Source organism: Callospermophilus lateralis, chromosome 4 (assembly GCF_048772815.1).
Source record: "Callospermophilus lateralis isolate mCalLat2 chromosome 4, mCalLat2.hap1, whole genome shotgun sequence".
NCBI lineage: Eukaryota > Metazoa > Chordata > Mammalia > Rodentia > Sciuridae > Callospermophilus > Callospermophilus lateralis.
This window is the reverse complement of record NC_135308.1, coordinates 121,559,420-121,585,747: the sequence shown is the minus strand read 5'-3', so window position 1 is coordinate 121,585,747 and position 26,328 is coordinate 121,559,420. Positions and strand designations below refer to the sequence as shown.

The following is a 26,328-nucleotide window of genomic DNA, read 5'->3' as shown; positions in this document are numbered from 1 at the left end:
TTTCTTTTAAAACATGTCTAAACATCTTACCACATAAATCAATTCTCAAAAACATTTATTGAGCGTCTACTACCAAAAGTGCTAGATGCTAAATATTACACTTTAGACTTTTACATACTTTATCCATTTGATGTTCAGAATAGTGAAACATCACAAATAAAAGGAAACAGAGGCAAAAACACACTTACAATGGCTTACTGCACCATTACCATTGCCTCAAAGACCTTACTGACCTTACCCTTTGTTACCTCTAATTCTCCCCTTCTCTTACAGTGCTCCAACCACACTGGTTTTCTTGTTGATCGTCAAACACGGGGGTATATTCCTGTCTCCAGGTCTTTGTATTTGTTGTATCCTCTAGAAGTATTCTTTCCCTAGACATATACCCATATGGCTTTCTACCCTATCTCACTCACTTCAGGTATCAAGGGAATCATCTCAGTAAGAATTTCCCTGTCTGTATTTCCCCGTCTATTTAAAATTAGCCCTTTCACTAACCACTTATATTTAGTGTCATTTCCTTTGTCCTCTCCAACCTGAGACTTTACTCAAGTACTTCCTTGTCTTTCACAACATCGAGGTCATGTCAAATACACTGTAGAATGTCCCCCAATTGTGATTTGCCTGATGTTTTTCCATAACAAGACTGAAGTTATCCATTTTTAATGGCACGTCACCACACAGGCATGCCCTTCTTACATGCATCATATAAAATCAATAGACTCCAATATGTGAGTGCATGATATTAACATTTCTTGTTACAGGTTTTACCTGGATGTTGGTTAAGGTGATACATTTGCTAATTTTCTCAACATTGCTATTTTTTTCTCTTTTAAAATAATGTTTTGAAGAAGTACTCTGAGAGCATGCAGCCTATCTGTCGTTAAATTTTTGCCCCCTAATTATAACACTCATCATAGAACACCTACTACTATGGTATTCTAATGGTGATTTTCTATTTTCCTTATTCCTTCTATATTTTTTAACTGAAATATTTTCCGAAAGTAAATAAATCATCTTTAAACAATCTCATTCTCTTAATTAAAAACACAGCTTTTCAAAGATTGCCTATAACTGACCCAAAGTGGTAGGTCAGAAGGTGAGAACAATGACTCGAACTCAGTGGTCTTGACTCTAACAATCACATTTTCCTAGCTTTATCATAGTACATTTATCCTGACATAAAGGATTTAAAATTTCATAAGCCACAAGGCTCTTTCCTAGTAATTTCCTTACCTTTTTATAACCTTGAAAACATACTTTCCTATTTTCATTAGCATTTTACTATACTGTGTTCAATTCACTGAACCAGATTAAATAATAGGTAATATCCTATTCTATGCTGTATAACAGATTTTTTAAATAAGAAATATTAATTAATAAAATCATTACCTTAGATGAGATGATGAACAACCACTGAATTTACAGGCAGGCCTACAAATCTGAGGGAATTTTGAAGGAGGGGATTCAAGTGATATGGTAGATTTGAGGAAATCTTGGAGGAAATTCAAAGTAAATGGTATAATTTTTTGCTTTATTCCAAATGAAATCAGGGCTGTGATGTCTCTATTATGATTCAAACTTTATTTAATGATCTATACTGTTTTCTACTGCTTTCCAAATGACCTTTGGTGCTAAGATCAGGTCTGATATTTTTGTATATTACATAAACAACAGAAAATATCCAAACCTTGACTGAATACTGAACAAAAGCTTTTTCTCTATATTGGAATGTGATTCTCACCCACTTTCTCAACTTAAAATTTTATAAAACAAAGTGACTTCCACTTCTAACTAAGAGTAAGAGTAGAACACCCTTCCCCCCAAAGGGAACAAAGATTACTAAACCCTGGTTTTCAGGCAGACTGTTTAGAGACTGAAAGAGTTTTCAGGCTGCAATGAAGGGAGAAAAAGCCTGGGTAGGTGGAGCACAAAAACTTCTATAAATTGAAGAAGTGGAGCTGAGAGTCAGGGTAGTTGAAGGCAGTTAGAGTAAGCCGGCTAGAGAATTAGAATAGAATTACAGACAAAGCACTCTAGAGATTTGGAGAGGGTTTCTGGAGTCTAGAGCCAGTACTGCTTAGTACACGCATTATGAGGGAATTATCTCAAGCTGGCAAAAGAACCGCCTCAAAAGAACAGAGGAATCAATCATACAGGTTAACACAAGGCTGAAAATTAGTTAAAGTTACTACCAACTAAAGTAGAAAAACATAATTCACTGGGTACTGGATAAAGTACTTAGAAAAGTACTAGGTCCATATCTGGAGGAAAATTAGTCCTAAACTAAAAACTACTGTGGTTCTGTTTAATAAAAGTTTTTTAAAAAGGAAGTCCCAAAAGAATCAAATGCTTTCTAAGTTTCTTAACTACAATTCAATGAAATCCAAAGAACTGTAACAACAGTACAAAACATAAACAACCAGTAGAATAAAATTACCAAGGACTGGTACCCAAGCAAAAATAACCAAGCATACAAAGAAGTAATAAAATATAACAGCTAATAGTTAGGGAAAAAATTACAAAAACCCCCAAATCAAGAGAAACAGGAATAGTCTTTAGTGATAGAAATGACACAGATGACAACAAAAGTTTTAATTACATTTCATATACAAAAGTAGACTGGCATCCTGAAAACAGCTTAGTGAACTTGAAAGCATAATAATAAAAGACTACCCTAGGGCTGGGGATATAGCTCAGTTGGTTGAGTGCCTGCCTTACATGCACAAGGCCCTGGGTTCAATCTCACACCACCAAAGGAAAAAAAAAGACTACCCTAAATAAAACATGTAGAGAAGCCAGGTGTGGTGGTGCACACCGGTAATCCAGCAGCTCAGAAGGCTGAGGCAGGAGGATCACAAGTTCAAAGCCAGTCTCAGCAATGGCAAACATGCTAAGCAATTCAGTGAGATCCTATCTCTAAATAAAAAACAAAATAGAGCTGGGGATGTGGCTCAGTGGTTGAGTGCCCCTGAGTTCAATACCCAGTATCCACACACACACACACACACACACCCCCCCAAAAAATAGAGGGAAAATGAACACAATGACAGTAAGATGGGGAACAACCTCAGGGCTGTCTAATGTGTAATTGGAATCTCCAAAGGACAGCCAGTACAGAAAAAATATTTAAAGAAATAAAGAACTATAAAAGTCTTCAAATTTGATAAAAATTATAAAGTCACAATTTCAAAAACCCCACACTAGAGTCATGAAAAAAAACTATACTAAGACACATCACTATCAAAATCACACATCAAAAAAAAAGTATCGCATTTAAAAAATTTTTAAACTTAAAAATTTTAAAGCAAATCTTAATAGTAGTCAGAGAAAATGACTCATTATGTACAGAAGATTAAAGATAAAATAGCAACAGATTTTTTTGTTAGAAATAAGTCAGGAGACATTGGAGCACATCTTTAAAGTTCCAAAGGAATAATGACCAATTTTGAATTACTTATGCAGAAAAAATATTCTTATAAATGAAGATAAAGAAATATTTTTTCAGACACACAAAACCTAAAAGAATTTATCACTAGAAATGAGTTAGAAAAAAATTTTAGTATGTTAACTAGAAAGGAAATGATACCATAAAGAAGGGAAGGAAGGAAAAAGAAAGGGAAGTGAGGAAAAAAAGTAGGCAGGGTAAGGGAGGGAGGGAGGGAGGGAGGGAGGGAGGCAAGGAAAGAAGGGAGGGAGGGAGGGAGGGAGGGAGAGAAAGGAAGAGAAGAAAAAGAACCATCAAATCTATTTAATTATAGATAACAATAAAGAGCAGAAATAACACCATCACAGCCTGTAAAATTACAATGAGGAATATGTAAACAGAGAACTAAGCAGAAAATATTTCCCTTAGACATGAAATTTCAGCTGAGACCCGAAAATAAATTAAAAAAAAAAAAAAAATATATATATATATATATATATATATATATATAAATGTTTTTTGGTAACACATTAGATTATTAAAATGTTCAAGAACAATTTAAAATGCCCCACAAAATACTGATTTATCTAACCAACAAATATTTGCTGAATGTCAGCTAATTATTCTCAGATAGGGATACAGTAATGAAAAAAAATCACTATAGAGATTACATTTTTATTTTTAAATATATTGCTGAACCTAGAAGGAAGGAAATGAAATTCAGCACCCTAGACATTTTAATTATATGAACAAATGACTGGTATTTTACCAACCACATTCTCAAATCACTATGAGATTACATGAGAAACCAGCAACAGAAAGGCAAGGGAAACTTGATTTAAGTTTGGAAAATTAAACACTTAGGATTAAAGAGCAGTAAAACAAACCCTATACAAAAGGAAAGCATTAAAGAGCACTGATAAATACTAAACAAAAATAAAATTTAAAAATAACTACATGAAGCTAAAATTTGATTACTATCAAAGCTGATCAATCTCTACCAAGACTGATCAAAAAAGGGGAAAGGCCATACAGTAAACAATTTTAAAAATAAAAAAAGTTCTGCAGCGGGAGTGGGGTGGGGAAATACACACACACACACACACACACACTCATATATACGTGTGTGTGTGTGTACATTTATATTTTTTATATATATATCTCATTATGGACAATTTCTTTACCCTAATAAGATATATTTACAGAAAAATTCTATATCAAACATATTTAGTGGTGACAACTTAAAGTTTCTTCGTAAGACAATAAGAGAAATATTACTATTAACCATTTTCAACAATTTTTTTAAAAAATATTTATTTTTTAGCTGTAATTAGATACATACCTTTATTTTAATTATTTTTATATGGTACTCAGGATAGAATCCAGGGCCTCAAACACACTAGGCAAGCGCTCTACCACTGAGTCACAACCCCAGACCAGTTTTCAAAATTTTATAGAGGTACTAATGAATTCAGAAAAGGAATGCAAGTCGTAAAAATTACAAAGGAAGTTCCGAAACTGTCATTTTCAAATGATATATTTATTTCCATGAAAACACCCAAAAACCCCATAAATTATAAAAATAAAAATGTTAAGCAACACAGATGGTTACAAAATTCAATTTAGAAAGTAACTTGTGTTACAATTTAACAGGAACACGTGTAAAATATAATCTTAAAAAATACCTTTTACAACCAAAAAAAGGGCAACAAAAATGAATGAAAATTTACAAATTTGTCATTAAAAATATAAAAAATTGAGATAAAATATAGATGATCTCAGTATATGAATTCATGAATAAAAAGAATATCATGAACTTATCAATTCATCTCCAATAAAAATAAAGTCAATGCAATTTCACATATAAACAATCCGTTTTTTTGAGGGTAGTTTTTTTTTCAAGACTATTCTAAATGTGTCATAGAGCAAAAGGTCAGGAAAAGTCAAGGCATTCATGCAGATGAGGATTGACAGAGACAGACATCAATATTTAACAAAGGATTATAGTTTAAGAGCTGTGATTGGTATAGGCAGAGACTAATACATCAAAGTAACAGAACAGAGATAGAAGAACAAACCCATGAATATAAAGAAACAGAGTTTATAAAAGAGTTAGGAAGCTAGCACCGCTGCTGATTAGTCAAGGAACGTAGAACAATCAATACATGATGCTCATAATTGGATTTCTAGGTACAGAGGGGAAAAATGGATTCTTATCTTACACCATATGCAAAAATCAATTGCAGATAGATTAAATTTAAATATGAAAGGCAAAATGAAAAATCTTTTAGGAAACACCTTTGTTTACTTAATTGCTATAGGAAAAAAAATGTCTCAAACACACCAATTTAAATTCTGATATTTTCAAGTATCGGATCAATATGAATATCACCAAACACATTCCTAGAAGACGTCTTGTGGATTTAATGCTCTTGAAATTTTAAATTATGGCTTTGTTTCATATAATTTCTCTAACTTCATAAAGTTCCCTCTTCTGTTGCTTTCATGTAGTTTTGAAAACACGAAGGCTTGATTTCTGAGACTTTTTTTGGGCTCTGTTTCCTTTTCCCATTTTTATCTGGCCCTTCTCCTTCCAATGTCTCTGATGTGCATGTCCTTCTCTATATGATTATTCTCCTAAGGAGGGTCTTAGGAGGGAACACTGGTAGATCACTCTTAAGAGTTCAGGCAGCTAGGCTGCTCCAGTCATTCTAGTCTTTCCATGGGCCCTTTACACTCTTTACCTAATGAACTAGGCAAAATCTATCCCAATTTCAAAGTGGCTAATCGGTAGATACCTACTGATTACTTTGGGTGCTCCCAGTCTTAGGTCTATTGGACATCTCAAGGCTTCCCTTTACTTTTTTTTTTTTTTTTTTAATCCAGAAAAACTGATAAGTATGGGTCTTTTTATTAGTTCTCATCTGCTTATATTTTTAGGTTCCTGGGGATTCTGGGTCATCGATTTTATTTCAAACATGTTCAACGACTTTTGGTTTTGCTTTCAACTTGTTCTATTTTTATGTGGGCATTTAAAAAATTAACAACAACATCTAAATTGTCACCTTAAGTGCTATCATCCCAGAATACAAGCAAGGCCAATTACTGTGTTTTAAAAAGAGTTCTTCTACATTTTCTCTGGTTCACAGAAATATTTGTACTAATGCTTTATGTTCATAATTGAAACAAATTAACTGCATGTAAATTATTTTTCTGAAAGAAAACAATACTTCACATAGAAAGTCTACAGCCTAAATTCTCCCCAAAAAGCACCACAATGAGCACACAATGATGCTATCAAACTACTACCGTAGGTGACTTGGTTTTAAATACTCAGCAAAATTACTTTCAATCTAGAGAAAGTATAAAAAATTAGCAAGACACTAAAGGTGTCATAAACCAAGTGTCTTGAAATTTGCTTTTCAGAGGGGGAAAAAAGTCAATTCATTTGATGATTTCAGAAGATAAGGAAGAAAGTGCCATAACACATAACACATTTGAAGAAAGGCATCATGCAGCAATAAACCAAACAATGGGGAACCAGGGATTCATTTAACTTGATAATTCTTGATTGGCCAGAAAAACTGGAAAAAGAGGAGCCAGGAATGCCAAATAAAATCTAAAATTTTATTTTAAAAATATTTAGGTTATTAAGTCAAATGACTTACGCTGCTACTAACATGATCATGACATGAACAGAAGCATCACATTTAAAAATGTAATGTAATAAGACCAACTTCCTTATAGCATTACTGTAAGTGAGCAAAACATGAAGTCATACATTTTAATCCTTTACAGTATTTCTGGCTAGAGACATTAAGTGAAGTCATTTGTTTTTAAGAATTTCAGGAGCAGAAAAAACTGTGAACCAGTTCACTGAATCAGGTACTTATTTTCTAACTATTTCTTCATCAGTTCACTATTGTTCACCTTTTCCAATACTAAATAGCAGCAATGACTAAAACCTCCATCTTTCTTCTCTCGGTAACAGATTTACCCTAACAAACCCTCAACCATTAAGTATTCATTTATAAAATATTCTCCTTGTTTATTTTATTAAAATTATTTATCTTTAATATACTATGCACACATTCTAAAAATCTTTGATGTTTTTACTCATACTAGAAGGTATCCACAGAAAATTCATGTTAACTATGCCACAAAACAATGATTCTAAGACAGTATCAGTTATAAATAACATGCATCCTGAACTGCTGAGAGACAAAACCTTCCCATAAGTAACTTACAAAAAATGAAAAGGAATACTTCATTGTTTATTTACACTTACTTACTTTTTTGGGGGATGGGGGTACCAGGGATTGAATCCAGGGGTGCTCTATTACTGAGCTAAAAGTTCTCGCTAAATTCCTGACACTGGTCTTGAGTTTCTAATTCTTCTGCCTGGGTCTTCTGATTCCCTGGGATTAGAGGCCAGGTATACATAGGAGAGTATTCACCACACCTGGCCACACTTTCATTTTTTGTGGTATAAAACAACAAATGTTAATGTATATGAGATAACATAACACTTCCACATATTAAATAGAAACATTCTACTACACATTTGTATGTGTTAAATAATTAGGTAACTTGTGTCTTAAATGCTTTATATTATGCAGAAATCCTTGGTGAACTGTCATATACGTTGAGTGTTAAAATGATATCAGGGAAACTATTCAGGATTTTGTGTGGCCGGAAAATCATTATTATTTTTCCTATTCAAAACAATGGAATATAGGGCACCACTTCCCAAAAACTAATCACACATAAAGGAGGATGCACCTATAGACATGGAAACACACATATCTAATAATATAAAATTAAGAATAATAGAACACAAAATTCAAACTAATGACTACTTCTAGACAAGAAGGCAAGGAAAGAAATGGGGCATGGAAATATATCTGTAAGTATAATGAACAAGCTGCAAAATACATATTTGTTAAAAGCAAAGATAACAAATCACATCTCATTTAAATATTTACTAGCAAGGATTAGATAATACAGACTCCAAACTGTAAAGAGTAAAGTTGTGAAGGTTAACTTCCACATTGTATTTTTTTATCACAATTCTTTTTTTAAGTAGATATATTTCCACATATTTTAATATTTTTTAATTAAATATATTTTTTAGTTATAGATGGACACAATACTTTTATTTTCTTTCTTTATTTTTATGTGGTGCTGAGGATCAAACCTAGTGCCTCATGTGTGTCAGGCAAGCACTCTACCAATGAGCTACAACCCCAGCCCTATATTTTAATATTTCTGTCAACATTTTTGCAATGAGTATCTATTACTTAGGTGATTTAAAAAATTAAAAGAGAAAATTAGCTCATATTGAAAAGTTCCATTCAGAGTAACATCTAAAAATCTTGGAAATATCAGTAGTAGGCTACCAACCATGTTTCCCTACTTCTTCATTTCCATTGTTTCACTGTTTTTATTTAATAGGCACTGAACCCTTATCTTTATAGTAGGTACCATATTAGGTACTGGCAATACTAAATAGGTACAGTTTTAGTGTTCAAGAAGTTTGAAACCGAAGCATTATCTAATGAAATTTTCTGCAGTGATAGAAACATTCTAATTTGCACTCTTCAAATATGGTAGCCATTAGCAGCATACAGCTTTTGATTTGAAATGAGGCTTATATGACTGACAAAAATACGATTTTAATATTTAATTTACGAACTTAAATTTAAGTAGCCATTTGTGACTAATGCCCACAGTATTAGAAAACACAGGTCTACAGGAAAACAAGAACAAACAAACAGATAGGTGAGTGCAACGTATTATGGTAAACAGTAAACTACAAGTATGCAGAAAATCTATGAAAGAAAGCATAAGCACTACACCGAAGGTAGCACAGCTTCTAGAAAAATTCAAAACAATTCTTGACTTGTGAAGAAAGGTAACAGATGCATTTTAAATAAAAGGAACCAATATAAGTAAAGCCTTGAAAGTATAAAGTGACAGCAGAACACTAAAAGCATCTTTGTGTTACTAAATAGAAAAGTCTACTATAAGGAATAAGAGAAGAGGCACTGGAAAGGTAAAAACCATATGGTAGATCAGAATGCAGAAAGAATATGTGTAATGTTTAGAAGCTTAAATAAAAAAGGAAAAGTCATTGGTAAATTAAATTGGTAATTAAGATGATGTAAATTTGTGTATGCTCCTATCTCAGGTAAAATAAGTGTAAATTAGAGGAAGGTAAGAAAATTTTTATAAAAAAACTGACATTACATTTCTACGAAGAAAGTTTGATAATTCTTCCAAAATGAATAAACTGTGAACCATTTAAATAAATTGTCTGACCTGAACTAATACACAAATCTATATGAGTAAATAAACTTTACTGTATTTAAACTCTGAATGCCAAACTGGGCTTATGTTTATAGTGAAAAAGAAGCTATACAAAGTAGATACCACCATAAAAATCAATGGTTTAACCAAGGCCGATCTGAAAATCACTTTTTTTAAAAAAAATTTTTATTTTTTAGTTATAGTTGTACACAATACTTTAATTTTGTTTATTTATTTTTATGTGGTGCTGAGGATCGAACCCAGGGCCTTGCATGTACTAGGCAAGCGCTCTACTGCGGAGCCACAATCCCAGCCCCTGAAAATCACTTTTAGCACACAGCTAAAAAAATGCACCTTTCTAAACTAAATTCCTAAGGCTTTAATCAAGTCCATAAGAAATGAAAACTGGAGAAATACTATGCTTATTAAACTGTGGAATACTAGTATATTATCAGGATGCTTGAATCAAGAACCTTCCAAAAGCAAAAGCCCTCAAAGAGAAATTAAAATAGTAATAAATATGGATAAAGAAATTCAATTTTACCCATGAAAAATAATAAAATTTCTTTAACAGAAATTTTAAAAAACCTAAATGAGTTTCATCTCAGAATATACAAAATAAGTTACCAGCATGAATGTAAGTGTTATTTTAGTAATTTACTTAATATTCCTTTGACTCTCCCATATGCTCTTAAACTAGAAAGGAAACCATATTTCTATACATTTTTCAGAGGAAGCTTTAAAAATAAAACAATTTTATAATGCCAACGTAAACAACTGTTTCCAAGGATATTTCAACAGGTGTTAAGCATCAATATATAACAAAAAAAGGAAAAAAAATTTAGCCAGCAAAACCCTAACTAAGACTGCATTTTCCAGGTAAGCTCAAAAACCTATTATTATTCATGAATAAGGTGACTGGAATAACAGGATATTTTTAGTGCAGCATGAGCTAAGAATAAGCAAATCTCTTCACATGTAAAGCACAATTCTGTTTTACTCCTTTCTTAAGTAGAAATTTTGGAATTCTATGTGAGTATGGTTCCACGAGGCAAATTAACTGTACAATTACTGTACAATCATAATAAATATTCTCTACTCACACTTTACAAACTGAATAGTGAGCACTGAAATGAGACATAACCTACAATTTCAATATTCTTAAAATAATTTAGCAGAACCTACCAAAAGATGTAAAAGCCCAAGAAATATGATCAATCAAAATCTATGAGTCAAGCTTATTGGAAGTGGTTATAAGGCAGAAAGAGATACACCAAGTACAAATAATCAGTAAAGTCTATATTGGTCACGTCTATAGAACACATCAGAAAAAATGGTTACAGGAAGAAATGATTCAGCATAGCTCCAGCTCATTCTGGTTTATTAAAATCATAAAGATCTGGCAAGAAACTTCACAAATCAAGTTAGACCAAACTCTAAAAAGATTAAATATGAACTTATCTTTTATCAGGGATAGTGATCAAACCAAAACTCATTATTAAAGGCTCTTTGCTAATACACACTGTGAAAAACTCAAAAGTTTCGTTTTTCTCCACTGTTCACTTTCCCAATTTCAGGGAAAAAAAGGATTAACTGCACTAAAACAACTGACTGGTAGATAAATGAGTAATGAACCAAAGCTGCTGTTATCACACTAGTTACCTTTGACAAACTAGAGGGAATGAAACTAGTGGGGTGAGAGAAAAAGGTTGACATATGTCTGTGCAGAAAGCCTTAGAAATGTATTTCTCCTATTTGAGCTTTCAACTATTTTCTATTCTAGATTATTACATGATTTAATAAAGAGTCACTACCAAATGAATAAAGCAACTTTCCTTTAAAAAACTAAAGTCAAATGTTTGGTTTACAAAAATCACTGTTTAATAGCATTATCTTTAAAATTCACCTTCTTTTTTCTTTACAGTGCTGGGGATTGAACCCAGGGCTTGACTCATGCTAGGCAAGTGCTCTACCACTGAGCAACATCCCAGTACTAATATTCACCCTTTTTTAAAAGCTCAAAAAGAAATAGGAATGTTACATTTCAACTATCTTTTTGGCATCCCTACATACTATATAAGGGATGGATATTATTAACCAACCTATTAAACTAGAAACAAGACTCTAGCATTGTAAAAACAGCCAACTACTACAAATTTAATAGAATTTGGATCTTTAAATACCCTAGGTGTCTCATTTCTGTTTCTTTCACATTCTATTAAATTCTGTCTGTATTTTTTACGAGTCTATTTTGCAAAATATAACCAGGGCTTAGGTTTTAGTCTCTCAGTGATATGTGTAAAGGCAATCAACACTTTGTTTCATTAATTATTACCTGAGTCCAGCTACAAAGTCATAAATTATGTATCAGATAATCTGTTTTAAAATATCAGAAAAATTTGACACTAAAAAAAAGTACATTATGAACATGCTTTATTTAGAAAAATGTTCCCAACTATTTCAACTGTCAAATCCAATACATACCTTTAAAATCATAATCCAAATTTTCCAAATTAAGGTGTATTCCTTGGAATTTATTAGTTCCAATTAAATATAACACACCAAAACAGTTTAATGCTATATGACAAATAGTTTTTTAAAAATGGAAAAGAAAGAATGGTCTTACCTGGTAGTTTCTTTTCTCAGATAATGTATGTCCATCAGTCCTCACCATAGAGTCTTGTCCTTTCCTCACAGTACTGGAGGCAATCAAATAGAACTGTCACTCAAGGGTCGTGTCACAGGAAGGACCGCCCACCAGTTCTCCCTCTAGAGTGGAATTATCCAAAAGCCATCAAAATTACTAACATGAAAATATATGAACAGTAGCAAAACTATCCAATATGATACACAAAAACATAAGAAAATAAAAAGTCATTATCTTATACTCTATCTTTCCTCTTAACCATTTAGCATTAAAATTGGCATACATACTTTGAGACAGAAATTATTAAATATGAAAAACTCTCTCCTGCTACTCCTACTTTCTTTAATTATAAGTGTCCCCAAATATCATTATCAAAAAGAAAATTAAAAGTAAATAAAAAACTAAGTGGGTAAAAAAAGCTCACTCCTTACCTAATGTATTTTTTCTTTTAAGTATTCTCTGGTTACTCTCAGAAATATTCAACTTAGATTCAGCCACGTAACTATATATTCTCCCCCAAAGCTTACGTAATTTAGGTAATACAGAAATATAAGTTATATAGCTACTGATTCATGCACTCATGAGGCTTATTCCTATGCCATAAAATGGGAATACATTATATATTTTAGGATGATTGATAGATGCAAACCTAATTCAATATTCTGTTAAATTTTACTCCACTGAGAAACAACAAATCCCAATTTTTATGATGCCTTGGTCCTTCAGTATTCCTATTTCATGCATACTCCAACAGAATTCACTTTTTTCACATTGGCAAAAACAATAACGTGACTCATTTCTTAACCTAGACAGAGATAAATAAATCCAAAGTAACTAGGCACTGTGCACACGTCAGGTACAAAAATCAGTGAAGCGGAGATGGTAGTCATCAGAAACGCTACCACAAAAAATGTATATTGAAAATCAAACATTGAAAGATTCAAAGATGGTGTCTACAAAAAAATTTATATAGACACATTATCAAGACAAATGTCTTACAAATAAATTTAAGTAAAACAATTACCCTAAGTAGTATTTATACCAAATGAACCAATAATGTTGCTAATTAATATTTACATTAAAATTTAGAAGAATTATTTATTATCATATGAAATACACTTTAAAAGGGGATAATAAAATCATCTTAATTTATAATTCAAAAGGAGAATGAACCAGTATTAGTAAAACCAAGAGGGAGAGAGAGAGAGAGACAGACAGACAGACACACACACACACACACACACACAAATACCTCTAAAAACCAATCTGCTAAGAAGGGAATAACTGTTTTTAAGGAAAACAAATCATTAAAAAACTAAAATTATTAGATTTAATTTTCAAAAGAATTCAGGTGATGATTACCTATCTTCTGGCTCCTATTTTATATGTTTGATTATAAAGTCAGTGAAAGCTGTATTTTTACTCATTTTTTTACCATATTACATTATATACATTAGGATGAAATATTTGAGGATACCTTACTATGTGGCAATACTGTTAATTATTTGTTACTAAATTCATATGTACCTTAAAAATTGAGTCTATCTCTCAAATATAGTAAGGTGGAAAGGTTTCTCAACCCTAAGTATATTTGCAATAAAAACGCAAATCCTTTATCATTTAGCAAGGAAAAAAACTACCAAACAAACTGTACGTCCAAGAATTGTTAAGTGACACAGACATTTGGCTCCAACTTAAGTTGTTTCAAAAAGAGAAAAGCATTATCATCTAAACATTATTCCTTTTTAAATAATTTTAATATCATAATTTCAGAATATTAGTAAATTTGAAAATCTAAAATCTAAAATCAAAACTCAAGCAAAATAATTTTAATAATATTAATGCCATACACACCTTTAACAATACAACCTAATTGTACAGAAAATATTAGAACTGAATCCTTTGATGCTAAATATATATTAACAATAAAATTAATATTTAATCTGTAAATTTACCAGATAAAAGAAAAAGCTTCAATTGGGAGAAGAGATTTTTTTTTAATTTTTAAATTTTTTTTTTTTTAGTTATAGATGGACACAATACCTTTATTTTATTTGTTTTTGTTTGTTTGTTTGTTTTTGTTTTTTATGTGGTCCTGGGGATTGAACCCAGTGCCTCAAGCATGCTAGGTAAGCTCTCTACCACTGAGTCACAACCCCAGCCCCAACCACAGACTTTAGTATGAAGGAAAACCTTGTTCACTGTTTGCTTCCTCCTTTTGGGATAATTTCAAATATTTCATGGCCTAGGGTTTTAATCCATAGCCAACATATATGCTTACCAATATAGGAATCTATATTAAACTAAACATCATGATCTCCTTTTAGTATACAAAAGAGTATACATTTACTTCTTCCAAGTAACGTAAAAAACTAACATTTGTCACCACTAGCTTCAGTATATTGTATTAAATTAAAATGTTTGGTAATACACTGTGTTCATAATCTTCATATTTGGAATGTGATGATGCACAATAACTGCAAGAGGACGTGAGCATTATGTTAAAAAGAGAATATGTAAAAAGCAACAAGCATGAGAAAGAATATGTGCTATAAATTAAGATTTATACACTACTTTCCTCCAAAGCCCTACAAATATTAAAAAAGTCAGAAAGGACAACTACAGATTTACCAAACTACAAATAAATTTTCTATAAGGCAGGAATGTCTTACATGACAGTAAACAAATACATTTACTCTAACTTAAATAACCAGAAAACTACACAAAAACACTAGAAACATTTTTTTAAGACATTTAAACAACAGTCATCTTAAGACAAAGAGCATCAAGAAAAAGAACATAAAGTGAGCTCTATCTGCTGCCAGTTCATTGCCTCTAGTTTTGAGGATACTAAAAGGGGAAAGTGGAACTCAGTCAGAACCTAATGTTCTCACAGAATTAACCAATGGTCTAAAAAATATTTACAGTTTGGGAGACACCAAAGCAGCTAGAATCTGTAGAGCAAATGGACAAAAGGAAGTTTTATTTCTACCTTAAGGTTTAAGCAGAATAATGATTTAAGTGTGTGTGTGAAAATATTGGGTCTACAGAAAAGGCCTCTGAAGAGGAATAGTCAAAACAATTCTGAGTTTATGTTAGCATCAACCAGAGTAGAAGGACTTATTAACATGGGGTACCAAGTACAGTACAGAAGGTAGTGAATGCCTCAGCAATAAAATCAAATAAGCTTTAGACCAAAAGATGCTCTGGACTGGCACTAACAAAGCTTAAAACCAAACTCTAAAAAGATCATACTGATTCTAAGTAACATGGCTATACCTCAAAACAAAGCCCAATTATACAGAAAATAATTCAACACACTTTAGCATAAAAGAATGTAAAATTAAGTATGTGGCACTCAATCAAAATGAGGAAATATAACCTTTAACAAAGTGAAATACAATAAAAGGAAATAAATCATCACAGATAATAGAATTAGTAGACAAAAAATGTAAACAAGGTATTAAAAATATATTCCAAACACTTAAAAGACCCCAATTGGCAACACAAGGGAATTTCTTGATGGTAATCGAAAAATTCTGTATCTTGGTTTTGATGGTGTTATGTGACATGTGATAAAATGGCCTAATATGAAAGAGAAATACATTAAAAACCGTGAGTACATACAAAAACTGGTAAAATCTGGGACAGATCTAAAGCCTGATTATTTTGTGCCAATCAACCACTAGTTTCAATAATGCACTATAGTTACATAAGATAACACCTTTAGGAAAAGTTATGGGCATATGAAACATCTTTATGAGTTTTATACTTACTTGAAAATTAAAAATATATTTTTAAAGGCTGAGACTTATCTTCTAGACATAAAAAATTCAAACATAAAGAAAAACACACTGACTAGGATTAACAGGAAATACAATAATACAAAAAAGCTTAATGAACTTGAAGATACAGCAGTAGAAAAAAATCCAAAATTAAATGATGGGAAAAATAATTAGAAAGAAAGAAAGAACTGTGGAAAAGTGAACTATGAACTTTGGAATGGTATCAAATAGCATCTTTTCAAGGGTCTAGCATTCGTGTAACTACTATCCAAGGAAGAATGAAAAAGATAAAAAACAACAATCATATTTGTTTAGAACTATACTACAAACTCACAACCTCCAAGGGGAACAATCATAACACTATAGAGGAAAATTACTAAAAAAAACAGCAATAAAGAGGAGAATCTCAGCCAGGTATGATGGCATATGCCTATAATCCAAATTGTTCAGGAAGATGAGGCAGGATTCCAAGTTTAAGGCCAGCACAAATAAAAGAGCAAGATCTTATCTCAAAATAAAAAAGGGCTGGGGGAAGCAGCTTAGTAGTAGAGCACTTGCCTAGCCTATGAGAGGCCCAAGGTTCACAGCCCAGGACAGCCCTCTCCAAAAAAAGAGAAAGAGAGAATCTTAAAGCCCACAAGTGTAGGGATGACATCAGAAACAGTTCAAATCAGGGTACTATGGATGAAAATTTTTAAAATACAAAAAAAAAAAAAAAAATCAACAAAGAATTCTAAAACTCAGCTTTTAAAAATGAAAACAAGTACAGTCACTTTAGAATACAGTTCAGCAGTATAAACTTTACAATATAAACCATGATCACATCAAAACCCACAGAACATCTATACTAACAACGTTCTTCAATAGGTAAATGGATAGAGTATATGACAGAATATAATTCAACAATAAAAAAGAATCAACTACAAATTCATTCACATATGCCAATCTTAATTTGGAAAGAATCAGGATGAAAAAAGACCACTAATGAGTCTAGAAAAGGCAAAAAAAAAAAAAAAAACACTGATCAATTTCTTTCCTCAGGCCTGTTTTCAAAGATAAAAAATAGTGTTTTAGATGAAATTTTTTAAATGCCTACAGCTCCAAAATTTTCTATTTTAAACATTCCATGTCTTGATTCAGAAAAGTGGATAATTACAATTAATTTTTTCCATGTTTCCTTTTTTCTCCCACTTCACTGCTCAATAGTATTTAAAACAATGTCCAAATATTTTGGAGGTTGGAAATGGCATCTAAAACATCTGTAATTTGGTAGTCATTATACACTCAGCTTTAAGTTAAATTTGAATTTAGTCAGGTTAAAACAGTTTTTCTTCTTTTCTTTTTTTTATAAATAGGATATTATGTTCCAGGTTGGCTATTAATTAGAACTACAAGATGTGACAAATTTCACAGAAGCTCAATAAAACTTGAAGTAAATGCACTTTGCCATTGTTTTTAAAAGCTGAGAGTTTCTCAAATTCTGAAATTATGTCAAGTAACTTTTTCTTGTAAATAAATTATAATCACAAAAGTGTACTCTTGCTCCTGTAAATGAATTTTTACTTTGATGGAATGAATGAATGTTTTCAGAACTCTACTGATGACTAGTGGTGCATACCAAGGGCAGACAAAATAAATAAACTTAAGAATTTCAGTTTCATATCATATTTGGTCTGAGAATATCGTCACATTAACTTAAACTTTATTCTGAATATTTTAAATAATACTGTTTTCAAAGGATTGCAATTAACACATAAAATGAGAAGCTGCCTACATTTACAAAGAAAAATAAAATATAATCAACAATATTCCCTAAAATCAACTTAGTCATAATTTAATGTTTTATTAACTTAATTTTGTGACTGTTAATTTTCTGTAATGATAGCAGCCTTCTTCTTCTTTTAAGAGAAACAAGCCTTTATTTATTTATTTATTTCCCTTTTTTGCATACAAAGATGACTAAATTGGTCAAAGAAATGAAATCCCATATCCTCATCCAACTCTTCCTCTGCTTCACCCATGTCTGGGGCCACAGCAGCAGCAGGATTAACAGGGGTGGTGGCAGCCAATGTGGGCAACAGCCATGAATGCAGATGGATTAGCTAAGGTGGCCTTGATCTTCTCAGCAAGTGAGAAGGTATATTCAGTTTCCACAAAGCCAGGACCCACTTACACCCACTGATGACAGAATGAGGCATTATCCAATAGTTGGAATATCAATCTGCAGACAAACAATAGCAACACTGCAGTCACCCTCCAGGAAGCAAGAATGCAGAGTCTCCTCTGTGATGTCAAGCACTTCAGGACTGTAGATGCTGCCATTGTCAAACATCTATTGGATTCACCCATAGGAGAAGTACATTCAGCAGGGTAGCTTCACTGGCTCCAACTTTGTCTCTAGTCTTTATCAGTTACACATTACTCATGATTTCAATGGTGACCCTGCAGATTTTAGTAGTACGCCTAAAACCTGGAAGAAGAAAGTCTTCTTGGGCTCCAGACCACTGTTCTGAGCTGGCACAGTGACTTCACAAGGTGCAATGGCACCAGCAATGGGCAGCAGCTGAAACCTGGCCAACAGTATGTCCCTGATCTCAGTGTGGTCCTCCTAGGTGAACACAAAGCTCACATTCCCCTGGATATGAGGCAATTGTTTCTCCAGAGCTGGGTTGTTTTTCAGATGTCCTTGCACATTATGGTGTTCCTGCCCATCAGCACCATAGTCTTCCCTCTGAGGGACATGTGGATCTGCTGCATCTGCATGGAGCATACACTGCTCCCACAATGAAGCATTTGTATAGTCATTCAAAAGCTAAATAATCTTAAGGAAGTGGCTGAACTTCCAGGTTGCCCTTTCTTGCCTGGGCATCACAGCAGTTCATTAGGGATTGTCACACAGTGTTTAAAGATGATGTCACGCTCCTAAAGACACCTGGCAAGAGACAGTCATGGAAGTCTTCTTGAAATACTACTTCTAGTATATGTGTATAGTTCTCTCACAAATATTTCAGGAATTCTGGACATCTGATACATAGATCTGTCTAAAATGGTCTAGCATTTTAAGACAGATTTCTACCACCAAGGCTTAAAGTCCTAAATAAAATGAAGTATAGTAAGGGAAGTACTACTAGGATTAAATGACAAAATTTCAATAATTTCTGAATCACACACTTGAAAATTAAAAGGCCATTCCTTTAGGTTTTAAAGAAAATGGTGTTAAGATGGGGAGGCTGGGGTTGTAGCTCAGTGGTAGAGCATTTGCCTCTGACGTGTGAGGCACTGGGTTGGATCCTCAGCACCACATAAAAAATAAATAAATAAAATAAAGGTACTTTGTCTATCTACAACTTTAAATTTTTTTTTAAAAAAAAGATGGGGGGTGTTTCTGTAGTCTTCCTGTTGAATGAAACTAAATTAACTTAAACTTATTAACCTCTGTATGATCAGTTAATTTTTTCATATATATAAGAAATTTAAGGAGAGAGGAAAAGGTATGAATAGCTTCTAAAAAAGTGGGAGAGTAAAAAGACTAGGAGAAATACAGTAAGTAGAACCACCAAGTAGTACAAAGACCCACTACTCAACATTGGTGCTTTCCAGCCACATGTAGCCACAGGGGTACAGGAACAGTTTAGGCAGAGGTGGGTTTAAGCACAGATAATGTAACAGCATGAAAGGCAAGAGGATTAGGGATTTAGGCAAAGTAGTAATTATAATGATAGGAAGAAAAAAGTTAGGCTATCTTATCCTTGTATTATGAAGTCCTAGCCATACTAGCTTTGTTCCACACATCAAGTCAGTTCTCAACTTAGAGCCTTTACCTTTGTTGCTACATTCCAATGATCTAACCCCAAATCTTTAATTTAGTGGGCTTCTTGACATTAACATTTCTGCCTAATTGTCTTCAGAGAAGCCTTCACTGAACACTCTCATTTGTTGTTTCCTGTCTCTTCCCCCTTAGAATGCTAAGTCCCTTAAACAAAGGAAACTTGTCTATTATATTTTCCACTGTTATCTCAAGTACCTAAAACCATGAGATAAAACAGATACATTTTACTGAATAATATACAACAAGAATATAAATTCTTTATTAACCATCAATTTACAAAAAATCATTTTCTTTAAAAGGACTACAGTAGAAGCATCTTGTCTGATGATAAGACAACTAGCAATCAAAGGTTAATTTTAGTTACTGCAAATCATTTAAAATATTTTAAAGACATAAATGTACATTTATTTCCCTGATAGTCTGATGTATTGCCAGGCTTTTAGAGTTTAGGCAAAATAATTGAATTACACCTTTTTTTGTGTAAACCATACCACTTAATATTTCCTGTTTCAATTTTGTTTAAAGATGCTTAAATAGTACAATCATTATAAACTTTCACAAATGTTTTCCAGTTTTTTAATAGTTGTCTCACTAAAGCAGATACTCCTGATTGATTCCTTGATGAGCCCTTTTACTTTGTAACTATCATGGTTGTTCATATATTCAACTTTTCCCACGATACAAGAGTAAATGATCAATCTAATCCAATACGGTTGCCCTACCCCTTACCAGTAACTAATTTATGAAAGGGGGGAGGGGAGAAACTTCATCTTTATTTTACTAACCCTCTGAAATTTAATATTTCCTTATTAAAAATGCAGGCAATAAGCCCTAGTGATATTAGGTAGCAGCTTCTGTGACACTTGTTACTACTTGAAACCATATATATTTTCATAATTCTTCTAGTTACTGCAAATCTCAAGTTATCATTTATACTCATTAACAGTCTAAAAATTACTACCTTCCACTATATTGTGTTAATATGCATGGCACTGAGTTTCTTTATTCAATCAATATTTTAAAAACTCTATTCCAATATAATCAGGGTCTACATAAGCATGTATATTTAGTTTTGCATCTATAAAATATCATCCAGAGAAAAGTTGCAGATGCTTCAAAGAGCTATTAAAGTTCCTGGAACAAAAAAGTTAAGAACCTCTGGATTAAAGTAACAACGCATAGATTATGTTGTTGGCAGAGAGTAATGTAGACACACAGCCTTCTAAGAGCCGAAATAAGCCTCAGAGTTTGGTTGAAATACCTTGTTTTAAAGATATTATAATTTGGTAGGAGTGCCCTATAAAAGCTCTTGCATAAACAACCAGAGACAGAGCCAGGGAAAACAGAATATAGGATCTCTAGCTCCAAATCTAGGGGTACACCACCTTTAATGTGACTTGGCTGGAAAAAAAAAAAAAAAGCAAGTCAGAGCAGGCACACATCTGTAATCCCATCATCTCGGGAGGCTGAGGCAGGAGGACTGAGAGTTCAAAGCCAGCAAAAGCGAAGCACTAAGCAACTCGGTAAGACCCTGTCTCTAAATAAAATACAAAATAGGACTGGGGGTGTGGCTCAGGGGTTGAGTGCCCCCTGAGCCCCTGAGTTCAATCCCCAGTACAAAAAAAAAAAAAAAAAAAAACCAGCAAGTCAGTGCAAAAATTAAGCTGAAAATTCATCTCAAAAGTTATTTGGGAAAGAAATAAAAGATATAAGAAAAAAGCTGATTTGAAAAAAAACACAATGGCTTAATATGTTAAAAAGCATGAGATGTCAACTCTGATGTTTAAAGACTAGTCAGAAAAAAGAGATAAGACCCTTTTTGCATAGTGAGTATGATGAAATATTCTGAATGCTAATACTTTTCTTGAACACACATTTCTTGATCTATTTTCTCAGTATAGAGACAAAAGTAGAGTGAAATTTTTACTTTGTTCTTGATGCTATAATAAGAAATACAATCATATAGGCTCAATACTAAATATCAAGTGGCAATCAGTATCATCAGAAAGTAGAGGGGACTGTAGCAAAAGGGAGAGTTAGTGAATCATTCTAGTGAGGGTAGCTGCCAGAACACTATATAGATCAAAGGTATCCTTCAAAAATTAAGCTGATATAAAGACATTTTCAGATTAACAAACATAATTCATCATAAACAGATGTATTAAACAAAACAGGTTATTTGGACAAAAGATTAATAATCCTAGTAGGAAACTTAGAATTTCAAGAATTAAAGAAAAACAACAAAAATGGCAAATATATAGAATAAGAGTTTGCAAACTATGTTATAATGGATCAGCCAGACAGTAAATATTTTAGGCTTTAGGCCAGGCTCTGTTATAATTAATCAATTCTGTACTGTAGTGCAAAAGCAACCACAGACCTTACATAAGTACCATAAATGGGATGCATTCCAATAAAACTTTACTTATAAAAGCAGGCTGGATTTGGCTTCCAGAGAGTTTCCCTGCCAATCCCTATGGCAGACTACTGTTTTCCTCTTTTTTAAGAATAGGCATGATAGTTAAAGCAAAAATTACCCTACCATGTATTTGGAGTAGTATTTGAAATATTTGTAGTAGTATCTGAAATATGCAGATCACAATTAGAACATAAAGAGAAGTAAAAGGAACTGCATGATGACAAGGTTTTCACATTCCACTTGAACTAATAAAAGAACAGCGGGATGAGCTGTATACCCAAAGAGAATCTAAGACCCAACTCCCAGGACCTCTGAATGCAACCTTATTTGGCAACAGGGTAACTTTGCAATCAAAGACAAGGTCATACTGGATTTTGGAATCCTAAATCCATCGGTGTCTTTATAAAAGAAAGGAGAAAGAGATTTGAATCCAGAAAGGGACAGGAGACTAAGTAAAGATGGAGTCCAAAACCAGAGATGCAGAATTTAAGCCAAGGAATGCCAAAGATGGCGGCAACCACTAGAAGCTGCAAGAAAGAGGCAAGGAAAAATTCTTCCCTAAAGTCTTTAAAGGAAGTATGGTCCTGGAGACAGTTTTAATTCCAGGTTTCTATGCTTCAAAACTGTGAATCAATTTTTGTTATTTTAAGTCATCCAGTTTGGGGCAATTTATTACAGGAGACCTAAGCAAGTAATGCAATAAGCAATTCTGAAAAGTTAAGCATGTAATTCCTTAAACAATCTCTTAAAAAAAAAATTAGCCAAAGAAACATACTAAAAACCAAATAGATAAATTTTAATGAAAAACTAAAAATAGTCCAGTAATAAAAGGAGGAGGTGGAGGAGGAGGCCGCCAAGACCGATGACAACTAATGATGGCAGGAAAGAATCAAAGTCAAAAAAAAGCAAAGGCAATAGAAAATTTATATATTACACTTTTTACCTAAATCCAAATTTATCAATAATGGTATTATATATAATTAACAATTATATTAAATATCATAATTATATTATATATGATCTTTATATTAAATTATATTAAAAAGGACACTGTCAAAGTGGCTTTTAAAAAAGAGTATGTTAACTACATGCAACACACTTTAAATATAATAATAATAGGCTAATAAACAGACTTCGAAAAACATATCCTTGAAAAACAAATATAAAGGAAAGCTAGTGTGGTCACATTAATAGGTGAATAAGTACACTTCAGGACGATAAAAGAAAAATCACCATAGATGAAGAAAATATTAAATAATGATAAAAAGGACAATTCACCAAGAAGATACTCCAAAATGGGCCTAAAAACAGAGCTTCAAAATAAATGTATCAAAAACTGGTAAACCAGAAAGGAGAAACTGACAAATCCATCAATACACTTGAAAATTTCAATACTCTTTTTAAATTAAAAGTAACAATAGACCAAATTAATAAAAGTCGGCAAAGGTACAGAAAAATAGAAGACCATGAACAAACTAGATCTGACATTCATAGAACACCATAACAATAATAATAGCTTCAAAATTCTTTAAAAGGGAAAATAAAACATTTGCCAAAGTGAATCACAACTTAGGTCATTTTTAACAATAAATCTAAATAAAAGAACAAATTTATATAAAAAATGTTCTCTAAAATAATCCATATACCATGGAATCACTGCAAATTGTAAAATATTTAAACTAATCAAAAATAAATATAAAACAAAAATTGTGGAATGATGCTAAAGCAATGCCCAAGGAAAAATTTATAATTTTAAGTGTTCATATTTGAAAAGATCTTAAGTCAACCATCTAAGCTTACACTTTGAAAAAGAAGGGCAAAACAGACCACAGCAAAGAAAATAACGAAGAGGGCAAAAAATCATTATCACCAGAAAGGGGGAGGGAGGCTGGGAAGAAAAAAAAAAAGATCTAGTTCTTAAAAAAAAAAAAAACAAACAAAAAAACAATGCATCTCTTAGGCAAACTGACAAGTCAGAAACTATCAATATTGAGAATAACAGAGAAAATATAAGACTACAGAACTACAGGCAATAAAAGGTTAATAAAGTATTACCAGAAAAACTCTGTACAAATAAGATGAAATGGACCTATTCCTTAAAAACTTCATACTACCAAAACTTACTCAGAGAAGGGGGGGAGGGGCTGTCATATCTACTGAACAACTGAATCTGCTGAAAAACGTCTAGACCCAAGTAGTTTCATCAGGGAATTCTAACAAATATTTAATAAGTAATATATTTAAAGAAGATACAATGTCTTCCAGAAAATAGAATGAGGGAATAAATTCACTTTTATAAGGCTAGCATTAGCCTGACACCCAAACCAAAGACATTACAACAATGAAAACCCTAAAAGACTGATATTTCTGTTGAACATATAAGCAAATATCCTCAACAAAATATTTGCTTATCAAATTCACGAAAGTGTCCTATGAACAAGTAAGATTTGTTCAAGGCAAGACAAAGTTGATTCACTATTAAAAATTCAATGAAAAAAAAAACAAAGATAAAACTACTGGAGGAGGGGAAAAAACACAGTTCTTAAAAAACACAGTTCTTTAGAAATACAGTAAATAAAAAATTATTTAAGACAATCTACTGAATCTCAATAAGAATAATAAGAACCTATGTACACGTAAGCCACACTGCTTTCTCCCTACTACCACGAGCTAACATAATGGAAACTCTACTCAGGATAGATGGAGAAAGCAGACACTTTCTTTTCACTTCCCTTTTAAGGGTTATGGTACTCTCCCACCCCCCAAGACAGGAAGAACAACAGAATTTCTTATATCCTTCCCCTACCTTCCTTCACCAGCCTTTAAACACCGGCTCTACTCTAAACATGAAAGGCCTAGAATAACTGATGCCCCATTTGCCTTCAACCCATCTCCATATGATGCATAATATAATGAAGGTTCCACACAAGGGAAAGCAAGTCCCACACTCCAGAGGTTACTACCTTACCCAGGGCAGAGGCTCAGAGATTCTGCTTCAGAGAACATTAAAAGTAGAGATTCTGAAACTCTCCTCAAAGAAATGACTGTATCCGAACAGAGTATAGCGAAGTTCAAACCTAAGAGCAATCTCAAAAATGTGAATATGGTGATAAATGACTAAAAGGAAAAGGAAACAAAAAGCTAAACCACAGGTCAGTTAGTTTACTAAAAGAACTAGGTTAAGAGACAGCTAGGAAGCTAAGAAGAACCCTCTTAGGTTCAGAATAAACATTAAAGACTGGCATATAAATAGATATAATGTTAATATGTTACATATGCAATATGTAACACATTAATGTGATACAATTATATAATCACAAAATATTATAATATTTATTACATATCTTGTGTATATAATGTATATACACATATACTCTCAAAGGGCACAAAATTTATTTCAATCAGATTGTGAAACAATTTATGACCCAAAACAATAGACCAATCAACAGAAATATTACTGGAGAGGAACACCTAGGGATAATACCAACAGTAGCAGAGAGCTTAATAGAGATACAAGTGAAAGGACATAGAGAGCCCTTTTAAAATCACTAAAATCATTCCAAGATAAATATGCCCATGTCCAAAGCTGCACCCTCTGATGTGGCACATTAGGTATTTCATACACTATAGGGGATATAAAATTTCATTAAACTGTTTCAAACATTTTAAACAAGCAATGTTCTAAACAAACAAACAAAAAAATTCAGGAGGGAATCAGTGTCCAGAGATGCTTCAATGTATTATATAAAATGCTCAGTTCCCTGACACACATAAATTATGACATACAAAGAAATAAAAGAGAGTAATACAAAGGAGAAAAGAAGCAGGCAATAGAAATTACCTGTATGAAGACCTAGATGTCAGACTTAATGAAGACTTTGAAGCAGTCATTATAAGTATGTTCACTAATTT

General features: G+C 32.5%; 1 protein-coding gene and 1 pseudogene across 5 annotated transcripts in view; both read right to left on the bottom strand.

The window, feature by feature from the left end:
- The window catches only part of Cnot2 (CCR4-NOT transcription complex subunit 2), a 101,304-nt gene that overhangs the window by 54,263 nt on the left and 20,713 nt on the right, over window positions 1-26,328 (bottom strand). For 3 of the 5 annotated variants that reach the window (XM_076854859.1, XM_076854857.2, XM_076854858.1), the window contains exon 2: window positions 12,363-12,505. Coding sequence is in view for 4 of the 5 variants with exons in the window: in XM_076854857.2 (XP_076710972.1) it covers window positions 12,363-12,410 (48 nt within the window). In the remaining variant the exon portion in view is untranslated. The remainder of the gene's footprint in view (window positions 1-12,362; window positions 12,506-26,328) is intronic. The other 2 variants (XM_076854856.1, XM_076854861.1) reach the window with 1 other exon arrangement.
- Window positions 18,091-19,037, bottom strand: LOC143397361 (putative ribosomal protein uL10-like pseudogene; annotated as a pseudogene).